The 15,486-nt window shown below is 41.6% G+C and overlaps 1 protein-coding gene across 4 annotated transcripts in view; it reads right to left on the bottom strand.

Annotated features, from left to right (window-relative positions):
- Positions 1–15,486, bottom strand: part of Veph1 (ventricular zone expressed PH domain containing 1) — a 255,558-nt gene that overhangs the window by 137,286 nt on the left and 102,786 nt on the right. For all 4 annotated transcript variants that reach the window (XM_021158191.3, XM_021158192.3, XM_029474775.2 and 1 more), the window contains exon 7: positions 9,982–10,202. In XM_021158191.3, coding sequence (XP_021013850.1) covers positions 9,982–10,202 — 221 coding nt within the window. The remainder of the gene's footprint in view (positions 1–9,981; positions 10,203–15,486) is intronic.

Genomic DNA, 15,486 nt, shown 5'->3' with positions numbered 1-15,486 from the left:
TAACCAGAACCCCGGAGCTCTTGTCTCTAGCTGCATATGTATCGAAAGATGGCCTAGTCGGCCATCACTGGAAAGAGAGGCCCATTGGACTTGCAAACTTTATATGCCCCAATATAGGGGAATGCCAGGGCCAAAAGAATGGGAATGGGTGGGTAGGGAAGTGGGGGGCGCTATGGGGGACTTTTGGGATAGTATTGGAAATGTAATTGAGGAAAATACCTAATAAAAAAAAAGAATTTCAGATAAACACCAAATATTTAAAATTGTATTTATTATTAAAATATTGAGCACATGAAACATTCATGTATATTATAAAATGAAAGCATTTTATATTTTTAATGTTTTATGCCATATTTATATATACATATATTTATTATTTATTAGTACTCATGTATATTTTAGTACATCGTTACTAAAATGTATTTCATTATAGTAAATCGATTTTCCCAAAGACCCTAAAAATGTTTTTATCTAAAATTCAACTAGATGCCCTGTACTTTTCAAAAATTATAGGTGGCTACCTGACCACTTGGCTACACCACTTTACTTCCTCATGTATTCACATTTAGGGCAGGTATAGCAACTGGGGGAAGTTTGTGGTCTAAGAGAGCTGGGAATGCCTGGGATCTGAAGTCAGGCCGTCTGCATCACCTTGGGTCTACAGGATAGCCAGGAGATGCTGGCAGGCCCTCCTGACTCGTCCCAGGCAGAGGGAAGCAGAGTATTATCCATTAAATGTCAAGTATGAAGAGCATCAGAGAGTAAGCATGGGAGCCAAAGTCTGCCCCCCCCCTCCCCCGCGCCATCTTTACATCTTGTCACCCAGCTTAGAGGGAACACAGCAAGGACCTTGGAAGGCAGTAATCGAAAGTCAGGAATCAATGATGAACTCTCTGACGGAAGAAACGGCCTCCATGCATGAGCTCGATGAGCATTGCCAGTGGGCAGAGCTAGGGCCGCATAGACTTCACTACACACGATTTCCCTTGTGTGGGAGGTCTCAGATTCTGAGTGCACACGAGTTAAGGGACAGGGGGACGATGAATGGCCATGACTCTGCCAAAGCCTTAAGATGAGTTACAAAGAACTTTTTGTCACCCTATGTGGACACACCCGACTTCACCACGGAGCAGGTTTTGGTGCTAAGTATGGTAGAACCCAGGAAACAGTAGGTAAAAGGCTTGGGCTTAAACTATCATTTCTTGCTCCTTAACTTGCTCTTTCTTTTAAAATACAATATAAAAAGAGGGAGGCAAAACTTGTCTTAAAAACAACACCCCATTCCAGATAAGCAGACTGCCCTGTCTTCCTTTAAGAGTAGAAAACGTATAAACTTGACTATTGAGAGGCTTGGCAGGCCACTCATCCTGTGGTGTTTTCTGGGATGGGGCAAATGGTCTGGTCTCTTGTAGGGGTTTGCTATTTCTTTTCCATTTGTCACTTTTAACTCCAGAAGTGATTTACAGTGCTCTTTGCCAGGATTCTGTAGTTCTTTAAATATTAACTTGGCCTTAACTCAAGAAGCCACATTACAAGATGATTCTATCTGAACAGTTCCTGGTCTCTGCTGCCAAAGTGGAAAGTCTTTAGAAGTGCGTCTAGGGATGCCCAGGGGAGGCCTAATTGCCTCCCTCTTGTGTGCACTGGGACCCTCCTAAGAAACAAATCCACTCTCAGGCAGCTTGCTATGCTCTCTCTGAGCTGGGTGATGAGACTATAAGCTGGTAGGAGCAGAGAGCTGGGCAAGCTCTCTTCCTGGGCTCTTAAATCAAAGAAAAATTATATTAGTTCACCTTTGATGATCTTGGCTTTCCATCCCATGTCCAGGACATACTTTGCTGCAGTTAAGCTTGTTAGAAAAGAAGGAGAACCCAATGGGCTAAATCCACACCAGCGTCCCATTGCCTGTGGGGGATCTTCAATGCCTAATGCTGCCAGAGTATAAAAAAGCAGAGGTGCCGATGGGTCCTGGGAAGCCTGTTCTGTGGGTTGAAGTGGAGCCATGAAAGGCTCAGTTACATGGGGATTATAATGTGGTCATGTCTACAGTTCAGTTTCACTGAAAGGAAATGTTGCTACAGTTGATCTGATTTGCATTAGATCTTTACATGTATGTGTGTGTGGGGGGGCAGGGTGGTATGGGTGTGGGGGTGTGAGAGTGGAGGAATTATTGATTTTGAGCAATTGTAGACAGACAATTAGAGAGAATTCCTTGCAATCAGAAGGAAAATATTAAGCTCCAATACAAGGAAGGACATGGTCTCCTTAATATATATGCTCAGTCATTTAGACTTTTGCTCAGTCTGGGAGAAATAGGAAAATAAGGAATCTGGAGAAAGCACGAGATCCTTACACATCCTCTTCAAGTGTGATCCACAGATCAGGAACCCCCAAGTCCTTGGAGCTCATGGGAATCCCAGACTCCTCCCCAGATCCACAAAATCAGGAAGAACACTGACCAATCCTAACTAATGAGAATGTTTACCAACCAACCCCACATTATCTTCCAAGCATTCAGATTGGAGCAGCACAGATACATCCCAGAAAGAACAGAATCAGAAGTGGACGGGAATCAGAAGCAGCGAGGCAATCTGCGAGCTTTTTGGAGTTGATAGAATTTACTGTGTTTGAACCGTTTAGGGTCTCCATAAATTCCAGGGTGAAGGTGCCTTTTCAGTTTTCACTGCCAACAGACACTGGTGCAGATACACTTAAATCTGTGGTCAAGATTCCGGAGTGGAGAGTGGACATGTGGAGAGCTGTTACCAACCTCGTCTCCCCACTCCCCAGCACAGAAGGTGGCCCCAGTCTGTCACATGGCTGTCTGGATATGGTACAAGTTATAAAACTCCAAAGGAGTGCAGCGCAACCATGTCGCTACAGCACTGAGTCAGGATGGAGCTATGGAGGGAGGGTATCAGTCTTTTGTCTAGACTGCTAGCCTAGAGAGCAGGTAAGGGGCTGACAGTGAACTGTCAGCTGTGAAGACATCATCAGTGTCCAGCATGTGACACTGTAAGAGCAAGAAAAATGTTTAATACTTCCTTCCTGGTGTGCCTCAGTCATAACACATGTGGTAGAAGCACAGTGTTTTACTTTCTGTTGCTGTGGTCAAATACTGACAAGAGACAACTAAAGAAAGAGAAGAGTTTATTTTGGCTTGAAGATTGTGGGGGAGATTGTCCATCGTGGCTTTGAAAGCATGGTGGCAGGACCTGAGGGCAGCTGGTTATATTGCATACTCAGAAAACAGACAGTAACCAGCAACTGGGGTGACTGGGTCTTGGGGCCTACCTCAGGGATACACTTCCTCTAGGGAGGCTCCACTTTCTAAAGGTTCCATAGACTTCCCAAACAGAGCCACTGGGTGCTAAACACACAAGCCTTCAGAGATCTAAATGAGCAAATATTTGCCGGGCATTGGAGGAATGTCATTAGTTGAGACTATGTGATTGGCTGGGCTGGGGTGAGAACACCACACAGTCTTAGGGCTCAGTTTCTGGCTTATTTTAGGGCTCAGCACTTACCTATGGGAAAGTTTAGCCAATAGACATACCTTGCCAGCTTAAAAGAAAAATGGTCTGCTTTCATCTTATGATAAATATGTGCTGTTAAGAACTGGTTTTGTCACAGTGTAACCTGTCCCCCATGGCTGAAAAAGTGTGTGTGTGTATTACCCTTTACCCAGTAAATCTTTTATCTTGGGGTCCCCCTCAGATTGGTGTCAGTAGCTTCATTTAGGATCCATCACAGCTCTTTTAAAATTGCTTGTGGCTAACACATGTCTGTTGTTTTTATTTTCATGGAATGGGTAAACTAAGCTTGTAGTGTCAATTGGCCATGTGCTTGCCTGATGAGGTAATGCCGTGTTGCTGCACACGCTACAGGTTCTGGACTAACTGTGCTGTGGTCTGGTAAGAGAGAGTTTGCAAGTAAGCACTTGTCTGTGGGCCACATCCCCTGCAGCTGAGTATTCTAAAGTCACCTACCCCAATACTCATCTCACACAGGATGCCAATGCTAATACTGAACGTTTATCCATAGGCATTGATGTTCTGAGTCCCCATATTTGTGCCCTTTAACTCTGGTTTTGTTTTAAGATGGCTCAGTTACATCAAATTGAAAATTCAAGAAATGTATTAAACTGGGCATCATTCTAAGTAGTAAGATGAATTTTTATACCATCTTGTTCTCTTTCACCCAGGGCAAGTGTCATCTTTTTGCCCAGAATATCCATGACTATATATAATATATACTATAATACCCCATGTTAGTCTGCCCCTGAACACAGTGCCTTTTAGAAGCTGTTTGGTTTAGGATGCATTTTAATCTATCTCAGGAACAGTGATACAGATTGTGAGCCTGGTGATGGCATGGTAACTAAGAATGATCAAATCCTGGTACCTCTGAGGCCTATGTTTCAGGAGCCAGACACAGGAAACAAGTGCTATATAGTCACTGAGAAACCCTCAAGTTGACCCGGAAGATAAGTGTCTTCTTTTAACCCCAACTGATAATATGTCCAAGACTCAGAAAACACCACACAAATGGCAACTTTAAGATTCAAGCATGGTGGACAGAAAAAAGGACGAAGGACCATTTCCTGAAACAAAGTATCAAGCAGCAAGGTAAGGAGGGTCTGCTGCGATCCTGCAAAACTGCCACCACCATCTCAGATGGGTAGGAGAAGGCCAGGTCCCCTTACAGCTCCCAGTGCCCTTTTCCTCCTCCAGGCTAAAACCTGGGTGTTCTCTGCCTTGTTCGAAATTGAACACCGGGTCACGGGCACTCCACAAAAGTCTATGTTTTGGTGTGTCCAGTGATTTGAGTATTGCTGTCTCCCTGGGTTCCTGGCAAAGCTGCAGCTGCGTTGCTCACACTTCAGGCAGGGATTCCACTATTCCCTTTCCACTTTGTCCACGCTCTTCAGAGCCTGCCTTGCTGGGATCTCATTTTCACTGGCCTTGCTCCACTGCTTCCAAAGCAGATAATGATATCTCCCACCTATGTCTCTTGCTAATAAATGAATTCCTGAAATACCTTTAAAGACCTTCCCTTAGCCCTAAATACTGGTTAAGGAAGAATGACCAATGAGGAAAATGAACAACAGATGGGGCATAAATGGTACCACATGTTAGCTTCAACCTCTTTGACAAGCAGGGCAAAACCTGAAGCTATTACTTCATATATATGTACAGAAGGGTCACAGCAGCCACACAACTGCTACAAAAGGCCACTGGGGTTTTCTTTCGATAGAGGATATCTCTAATGGAAAGGATACACTATTTTCTTACCAAAACTTCAGTTTTATCTTTAGATATTACCTTAGTTAGTGGGGTAGAAGTACCTTCAACTTTTCCTAAGCAGGGGCAATACTGTCCAGAATGTCATATGGTTTTAATTATGTCCTGAAATTACTTGTGTGCATTCCTTGAGCCAACAGTTGGTCTCAAAAAGTCATTTTTCCCCCTTTGTGTAAACATACCTTGCTTTAAAAAAAAACCATGAGTTTTTTTTTTTTGTAAGCACCTTAAAGAATATATTTCTCTTGAATACTGGTGCTTTAGTTTGGAGCCAAGTAGGACACGAGAGATAGGTAGTGATTTGGGAGCTGGAGGGCTGGATAGGGATGTCAGCTATAGAAGTTTAGAGGACAGTGGGACCATGGAAAAGATTGGGTGGCAGGACCTCATAGAGAAGTGGTACCCAACTGTAGGTGTAGGGCATAGCAGCCTTTCATGGGAAGAGAGGAATGAAGAGGGTGTTCTGAAATGTGATGGAGAAAGGTAAGCAGAATTGGTCTGGATTTGGTAGGAATATGCAGAAATCACCTTGGACAATTTCTCTGCATTGTATAAGTGCTGTGTATATAACTCTTATCCACACTAAAATCTGAGCTCCACTGGATTAGACTAAAGGAACAAATGAAAGGAAGCTTCATGGATTGCTGCCTGCAACTTACATGGAAATTACTTCAGGCCTACAAGGAGAGCGGAGCTTGAGTCAAGGCTTCTGTTTTGTGCTAGGTTATTAGTTTATTTTTATTTTTTTTATTTATGTGTATGTGTGTGAGCCTGCATGAGTTTACTTGTACCATGTGCATGGAGGAGTCATGGAGACCAGGAGAAGAAAGGATTGGATCTCCTGGAATTGGAGATACTGAAGATTTGCTGCCACATGGGTGCTGGGAACTGAACCCAGGACCTCTGAAAGAGCAAGAAGTGCTGTTATCTACTGAGCCATCTCTCTAGTTCCCCCTTTCTTCTAGGAGAATTTATTCCATTGTGTTTTATGTGAAGCCTCTAAATGCTAATGCACATTAAAATATTTTCTTGTGAGGATTAAATAGAATGGGCTGGAGAGATAACTCGGCAGTTAAGAGCACTCGCTGTTCTTCTAGAGACCCCACCCATAGTGACTTATCACCACGTATAACTCCAGTTCCAGAGAGATCCATGCCTTATTGTCCCTTCTGTTAGCACTGTATGCATGTGGTGCACAGATATACATGCAGGAAAAGGTTTGTGAAGGTGCAATGGCAAACTATGAATTCAACATCAAGCATGTAATGAATGACCCGAGGTGCTTCTGAGAATGCTTACCAAGGGTGCATGCACAACTGCACAGTAGCCTTGGTTTTCAGTGTACATCATGTGCATTTGCACGGTGCGTGTCATTACACCACGTGCCACATGCCAGCAAACACTGCTTCAGACACTTCAGCTCAGGTTCAAGACTCTGGTATGTTTTTCTTAAAAAGTTTTCTTTTCTTCGGTAAACGTGATGGTTTAATGTTGGAAGCAGACTTCCAGTATTTTCCTACCATTATCTCCTCAGCCCACAACTATCGAATTCCTATGTCTTTGGATAGCATTGGGTTGTGATGCTTGGTTTTAGAAATTGCTATTTCAAAGTCGAACAAGTTTCATAAAAAACAGGAACACATTCTAACTTGGTATTTAGACAGAATTTCTACAGTACCCAAAATACCCCGACATGTACTTCTCTCTTTTCGCACTATATGTTTATCATCAGTATGTCTCTGCACTGATGATTATAAATTTAAAGTAATGATCAATTTACCCATAGAGTAATTAAAGATGTTCTATGTCCAGCAGTATTAAATATTCATGCAAAACAATTCTTTCTGTAAAAATAAATATGGACATCTATGCCATCAGTATGCAAATATGCTAATTATATACTATATGTCAATAAATGGGATACACACACACACACACACACATATATATCACAAAGATATGTCCTAAATTTCTTTGTGGTTTATTGTCAATAAGGGTTTGATTTATATATGAATTTTAAAAATAATTATACACACAGACATAGGGTCACAAAATTTCTTGACTATGAAGAAGTTGCAAGTAGAAAAAATTTGAAAAGCTGTGGTCTACTGTAATGGTCACTGGACAAAATGATTTCTGGGGGACTGCTCAGCCAGTCATATAGTCACCAAGAACACACTCTCCCCTTCCCCAGCTTTGACATGGTCTGACAGGCAAGTATCCCAGTTGTCAAGGGCTTCCCAGAAGGCCACAAAGGGCATGCCATTTGCAAAGGTCTCTTTCCCCAGCTCCTTACATCCACCTTGTCAATCCACAAGTGCCCTTATGCCTCCTCTTTTATTTCTCTAGAATTGATTTCAAAACTTAACAGTTCTGCTGTTTAGGCTTTGTTGGCTTTTATTTAAATACAAACACATTTTTAGAAACACGGGGACAGGGAAAATGCAAATAGATTCACCTGCTGCCCTTTACAAACTCACTCAATATATTTAGCATCTTTGGCAGAGGGAGGCTCATCTGCTTCGTTTTTTTCATTCTCTCTCGGATGCTAATTGTATTTCTTTTGATAGTTGTGTTGTTTTGGCCTGAAGTCTAAAATCTGGCCTGCTGAGCGTTGTATCACTTTTGTAAATGAGTTGACATCTGCTTTGAGTTTTATCATCTTTAATTTTCTTTCAGGATTGCTCCACTTGTTCATTTTCCCCTTAATTGTGAGAATCGGGTTTTGTCTTTGTGCCACACAAAAGTGTAGACCTTTCTTCTTTGGGGGGCATGGACTCAAATGAGTAGACTCACATGGTCACAAGGAAGGCTATTCAGGGAAAAGATGCTGGGACAGAAACCTTAGCAACCAGCCCAGAGAGGATGAGCCCTGGGCACAAAAGGCTAGCTGTCCACACCACACTTCTGAGGTTCCCACTGAATAATTACAATCTGTTAGAAGGAGATTGACAGCGAGGTTTGAGCTGGGAGAAATAGTTTGAATTGAGAGAAGTTGAGGTGATGGCCATATGTGGGATGAACACTGACCCCTTTATTTCTTTACTTTTATTTTATTTTATATTTTTTTCATTGCTGGCAAGTGAAGCCAGGACCTCACAGGCAAGGCAAAGTGCTCTACCACAGAGCTACATCCTCATGATTTCCTTGCTCCCTCCCTCCCCACTACTCTTCCTTCCTTCCTTCCTTCCTTCCTTCCTTCCTTCCTTCCTTCCTTCCTTCCTTCCTTCCTTCCTTTCTTCCTTCCTGCCCCATTATTTTCCTTACTTCCTTCTCTTTTTCTTTTTACTTCCAAAATAAAATACTAAAGGGAATAATATTGCTCATAGGACTGGGGATTATTTATCAGAGATTAATTTCATGGTTAAAATATTGAGTGCAACAGCCTCGTTGTTACAGCCTCCTTTCTTACTTTATATAACACTTTCATATACACAAGCTCGAATGTGTGTGTGTGTGTGTGTGGCAGTGGTTCTTAACTGGGGAACTCTTTGTCACCTAAAAGACATTTAAAATGCTGTAGCCAAGTTCAGTGTCACAACTAAGGGAGGACACTATTACCATCATCTTGTAGGTAAGGGCTCAGGTTTCTGAGAAGCATTTTATAATGCACAGGACCACCCACCAGAAGGGAAAAGTCTAGCTGTGTGCACTGCACAGGACCACCGACAAGAATGAGAAGGGCATGTCACTCTTCAGTCCCAGCTGCCTTCTTTCCAGGTCAGTCAAATATTAGTCACTCATTCACTACCATCATTAATAATTTCCTCATGGGCAACACTCATGGATGTGTTCTATCTTTCCCTTGTTTGATCTGACTCTTGTCCTCTTCTTGCTGGGGAGTCTCTGTATTGAGACTAGATTGGCCTTCTTGAAGTTCATTCTGAGTTTACCCTACCATGTACCAAATCCCACAGTCACTCCTACAGGGTAAGAGTTCAACTTCTAAGAAAGGTATGCCAAGCTCACCATGTCTCATCCCTGCCTCTACTTCATCAATACCATCACCATCATCTCTGAACAATGCTCTTCTTGTAACATACATGTCACTCATACAAAATAATGCCCCATTTCAAGAAAGCCATATATGCCACCAACAAGACAGCCTGGTACAATCTGATTATCTCTCAAGACTTGGCCCTCTAAGAGATATTTCTTGATCTCAGTTTTGCCCCTTCTTTACCCATAAGCAGGTAGATTACACCATCTTATTGGTCTCTAAATTCCTTGAAGCCATCTTCATTAGTGTACCCCACCTCTAGCTTCTACTTTTATTCCCTAATTTTTAAAATATTTATCTAATTTACTAGGCAGTGACCTCCATAGGTACAAGAATCATTTTCTTTTCAGCTCTGCTTAGATTCCTAGTTCAGAGTAAACAAGTATCAAATGCTTATTGAGTTAATTAATCAGCGCTACTTGGCACTGCCACTTGTACTTCATTATTATTTCTTTATCATATTTTGAATGTCTTCTAGAGTTTTGCTATATTTGGTCTCTATAGATATAGAAAAGCTCTTGAAAGTGACCTAACTCATCTAGAAGTTACTCCTGGTTGACATGTGGACACGGCTTCTTTTGAGAAGTCTCACTATAGCAAAGGAAAGCATCACTGTCTGGGCTTGTCTCCATTATTCCCAGCATCTCTTCAAGGCGCTGCTCAGACGTGCCTGCTCACCTGCTACTGTCAGCCTTGCTGTTTTCCAGTTGTCGGGAAAGTAGCTTGGCAATGTTGGTGAAGCTGTTGCTCATTCGGAAGATGTCCCTGCTGTGTGGGCCCAGGATGGAGGAGAAGGCATCTGTGATACTCTTAATTTCCAGCAGGAGAATATGGTGGAATGGATGCTCCATATTAGCCAGCTGGCTCACCAGGTATCGTAGGCAGCTCCTGGCTCTCTCCTGCCAACAACAACAAACAACAGAAGCCTGTAGGATAGTATAATATCAAAGTCCATGAACTAAACTCTTTCAAGGAAACATGGGTGATATTAATAATGGAGGTACTTTCAAAGATAACACATCTGTGTGAATTATGACATGCAATGTATCACAGACACATTACCTATTCCCAGCTTAGAGTCAGAAGGTAGAAGTGGGGGATCTTCATCACACGTCAGGCCCATCTTAGAAGTTAGGAACACATTGTGAAAGATTAAGGATGGAAATTTACTGTCTCAGTGAAGCAGACAGACAGTGAACAAAATACCTATGTAAAATACATAGCTTGTTGGATGTAGAGTGACGCAGTGAGACCCTGTGAAATTAATACTAAACAGTGCACGAGGTGCATCTCAGAGGGAAGGTAACACTCAACATCACTAAGGTTTTTATAATTTCAATCCAGCATGCACAGTAACATTAGTAAACAATTAGAGTAAAATTCATCCTTCTTGATTTAAGGAAGTGGAATGATCTAGGAGTCGGGCCACATGGGATGGGACAGTTTGTCTACTGTTTTTCTCGCTGACAATGTAACTTTAAACTTCATGTAAGATCCCCAGCCTCCGAATCAGATCCCTCTTCAGCATTCTAAAAAGTAATTCTACAAATATTTCCATGTCCCCATGGTTTTGTGGACAGTATTTCCTGAACTGCTGATGTAGCTCAGTTGCCACAGCGATTTCATAGCACATGTGAAGCCCTGGGTTGATCCACAGATTCTTCCTCCACCCCAGCTCCCAAACCTTTTTCACCATAAACATTTAGAAAATTCTTTTCTTAGAAGCATGTGTCTTCCCGGCGGTGAAGGTAGCCATGTGGATATTTGCTGAAATCAGCCTCGTTCTGAATGATCCTCTGGCAGCCAAACTGAGCTGAAGGGAAAATTAATCATGATGCGGGAACAAGAAAAATCCTAACTGCTCAGGACCCAGCATATGAACCCATGCCAACCTCACATCATTTGTTCTGAATCCTTGGAGCACATCCAGGTTCCTCACAGGGAGAACAGATGTGAGTTTGGAGGAGAAAGTGTGATGTTAGGGCAAGAAGGGGGTTAGGGAGTTCTGATTTCTTTCTCAGCTCCAAAATATTTTGTCTCTGGGGCTTAGTACAGTATATTTGAGCTTTTGGTTTTCCCACAGTGAAGTGGGTCAGCAGCACCTGTATGTCGTAACATGGGTCGATCGCCGTCCAACCAGACACATCGTTGGTTATTAAAATAAAAGTACTGGGCATATAAGGGTCATTAGTCTCCATGTCAAGGCTATCCTACATGAGCCTTTAGTACTCATGGAATCCTTTGAATGACACCATGAGATTAGTAACGTGGTGGCTATTGCTTTATGGGTATGAAACTGAGGACAGACCAACATGCTTAAAGCCACATACATCTATCTCTGTACTGTACCCTCACAGACTATGGTACCAGCCCTTTCTACTAAGAACCAAGACCACAAGTTAGTCCATTCCCTTTTTGGTCTTTCATTCATGATTACACTTAGGCAGTTTTTGCTTAATTTCATTAGATTTAGCTAATAAGCATCATAAATATTCTCTAATTCCTAGATAGGCTGGACATTTTAAACCTTTTGTTCATAGGGCCTCTTAGCTCTTCTTAAAATGCTTGAAAACCCCAAAGAGTTTTTGTTTGCCTGAACTGTATGCATTGATATTGGCTATTGGGCAACTAAACTGAGAAATTAGAATCACCAATTCCCTTAAAAATAATAATCCATTTATATGTTAAATGCATGTATTTATGAAAAAAATCTCATTCTCTAAACCAGAACTTTAGGCTGGAGAAATGGCTCAGCGGGTAAGAGCACTGACTGCTCTTTGGAAGGTCGTGAGTTCAAATCCCAGCAACCACGTGGTGGCTCACAACCACCAGTAATGAGATCTGACCCCCTCTTCTAATGTGACTAAAGTCAGATACAATGTACTTATGTATAATAATAAATAAATCTTTGGGCCAGAGAGAGTGGGGCCAACAGGAGTGAGCAGAGGTCCTAAAAATTCAATTCCTAACAACCACGTGAAGGCTCACAATCATCTGTACAGCTACAGTGTGCTCGCATACATAAAATAAATAAATCTTTAAAAAAATAAAACAGAATTTTTACAAATTTCTATAGTCTAGCAATTGTTTATATGGACAAAAACTGGATGCTCATATATGATCTTAACCTACGGTGTTATATCTGGCCTCACATAGATTATATAGTTGAAAAAAGGAGGATTATTTTCAAAATATCCTTGATACCTATGCATATTATTCATGGATAGTACATGAAAACTCAGTAAGTGGTAGTAACAACATGCAATATTAATATTTCTGTACTCTGTTATGCTAGAATCTACTAGTCCATTTTGTAGTTTGGATGAGTCTTTTGACATTAAGCATTGATAACCTGGCAAAACATTGGTTCAGTGAGTTAAGGATATCTTCCCAAATGTGGATGCACTTTATTCTACAGTATCAGAAACACTTCACTGGATGAAGGGGGAAAGGGTCCATAACTACGGAGCTCTCTACACCATGGTGGCTATAAGTCAGGGAGAGTCAGTTTTCTTTAAGGGTGTTGCCCACACTGTAGTGGATTGCTCAGTGTCCATGACTATATGGGTAGTACAAAATGACCCAATGGGTTATTGAAAGAAAAAGAGAACATAATGTTGGAGGAGTGAGGGGTGAAGCCAGGAGAAGATAAAGAGAGAAGCAGGGACAAACATGATAAAATGTATTGAACAGTATTATGAGATTATCAAACAATTAATAAAACATTATAGTTTTTAAAAGGAGAAGTCAGCAGCAGCAGCAACAACAACAATACTACCCCCCTGAATCCCAACTGTGAATACTACCATGCTTCTCATCAGGAAAGCCCTTCTGCTAGGCAAATTGCCATGTTTAGAGTGATGGATACAGATTTTTCAAAACTCTATTTTTTATTCCAACCTCATATTTTATCACTGGCAACTGATACAGTTGGTAGTCTGTATCCATAAGATACACATCTGTGGATTCAACAAACTGCAGATTAAAATATTCAGTGGGCATCTGTGCTGCACATGGGGGGCCATTTTTGTCATTATTCTCTAAGCAATTCAGCACAAAATTACTGTGGACAGCATTCACACTGTGTTAGGTGTCCTAAGTCATTTAGAGATGGTATGATGTGTGCAAGTGGATGAGCACATTAAGTGCTGTTTTCTGTAAAGGAATCAAACACTCTTTGGTTTGATATCCACAGTATATTGATTCCTGACCCCCCCTTTTTTTGTACCAAAATACCTGACAAGAAGCAACTTAAGGGACATGCTTATGTGAGCTTACAGTTCAAGGGGATACAGTCCATATATTTGAATATAGTTTGATACATTGCATTAGTGCTCTGAAAAAAAAAAAAGATAGGAACTGGGGCCAGGCTAAGAATGTGAAAGCCTGTCCCCAGGCACTTACCTCCTCCAGTGAGGCCACACATCAACAAGTTGTGGCTCTGTTCCTGGAAGAGTAACCCATACCTTCATTCCTGATGGGTGTGTACCCCTTTCACCCTTTCTAGACTAGGTTGTTATAGTTTCCCATTGACTTTAATCACAGGACATGGTAGCCATAAGAGATGCTTTAAGAGATCTCCTCTAGTCTATAGACATAATCTTTTTTACCTTCATTGCAAACTCAATTTCCCCCATTTGGATCAATCACTCTTCCTAATCACCCCTTCTTTTCATAGCCTGTTGGCTTAAAGCCTTAGAAACCCAAAGTTTCTAAGTGGGGATTTCCCAAAGTGGGGAAATCTGAACTTCTAGTTCAATGGAATGTTTGTTGTGGCTTCCTGACAAGAGTGTTCCCCACTCTAGAACCAAAACTTCTAGACTAGCAGAATGCAAGATCATTGAAACAATAAGCACAAAATTTTCTACTGGGTCACTATGGATTATAGTGAGTGGAATTATTTCCTTGTTCACCCCATAGATTCCTAGACCCATGGATCCTGGCTATGGGGGAAACTGTACCACATATTAGACACTGGTTCAAAGCATATACTACCTTCTGAAGTACCTAGTTGGCACAGTAACCTTCAAAAGGCCATTCCATCTTTCTATCTAGCAAGCTATTATAGGATGGTGGGAGACATACTGGTGGATTCCACAATCCTGAATCTAGTGTTGCACTTCTCCAGCTGTAAAATGAGTTTCTTGATTAGAGACAATGCTGTGTGAAATTCCACCATGGTGGCTAAGGCATTTTGTAAATTTATATTTGGTGGTTTTGACAGAAGCATCATGTACAGAAAAAGCAAATCTAAATGTGAATAAAATATCTATTCCAGTAAGGACAAAGTATTGTCATTTCCACAGAAGAAGTGGTCCAATGCAGTCACCCTGCCACCAGGTCACTGGCTGGTCATTCTGATCAATGGTGCCATATCTGGGGCCTAGTGTAGGTCTCTGCTGTTGGCAGTTCTGGCATTTGGAAGTAGCTGTAGTCAGATCAGCCTAGGTAAGTGGAGGTCCATGTTGTTCAGCCCATTTATAAACCCTATTTCTGCCTCTTTGTTCATTGGCCCATTGGGAAATGACAAGAATGGCTGAAAAAAAGAGTTGACTGTCCACCGAATGGGTCATTCTATCTACTTGACTATTGAACTCCTCCTGAGCTGAAGTCACTTTCGATGACCACTACCATCTTCACATCCTTTGTCCATTTGGAGAGATTTATTCACATGCTTCTTCCCCAGTTGTCTTTTTTTTTTTTAACTAATTTTCCAATCATGTTCTTTCTAAGTCCCTGACCATCCAGCCAATCCTTTGGCTGGCTAATGGCTACAAAGGCTATGTGGATTCAGTGAACAATTGCACATCTGGCCAATTCTCCTTCTAAACAAAATGTATGACCATGTTCACTGCCTGAAATTCTGCCTTCTGTGAAGATTTTTCTTTGCTGGTGTCTTTCAATGTTGTCCCATAAAGGTCTGCAATGCTGCAGCCATTCATTTTTGGGTGTTGCCTGCATAACATGAAGAGCCATCAGCAAACGAGGTCCTAGCCTTTTCTTTCTCAGTCAACCAGGAACATCCCACAAGGCTATAGGTGCATGCTTGCAGCAATGGCATGACAACAGGAGTAGAAAACAGAAAAACGATAGGCATTTGAGTAAATTCTTCATGTACCTTACTTGTGCTTTTAAGACCTGCTCAGATCAGATCACATTTATACCATATCCATTTGATAACAG

This window comes from Mus caroli, unplaced genomic scaffold, assembly GCF_978045245.1.
Source record: "Mus caroli unplaced genomic scaffold, Mus_caroli_1 scaffold_3, whole genome shotgun sequence".
NCBI classification, from domain to species: domain Eukaryota; kingdom Metazoa; phylum Chordata; class Mammalia; order Rodentia; family Muridae; genus Mus; species Mus caroli.
Note: the sequence above shows the minus strand (reverse complement) of the source record. Positions and strands in the feature narration are given on the sequence as shown.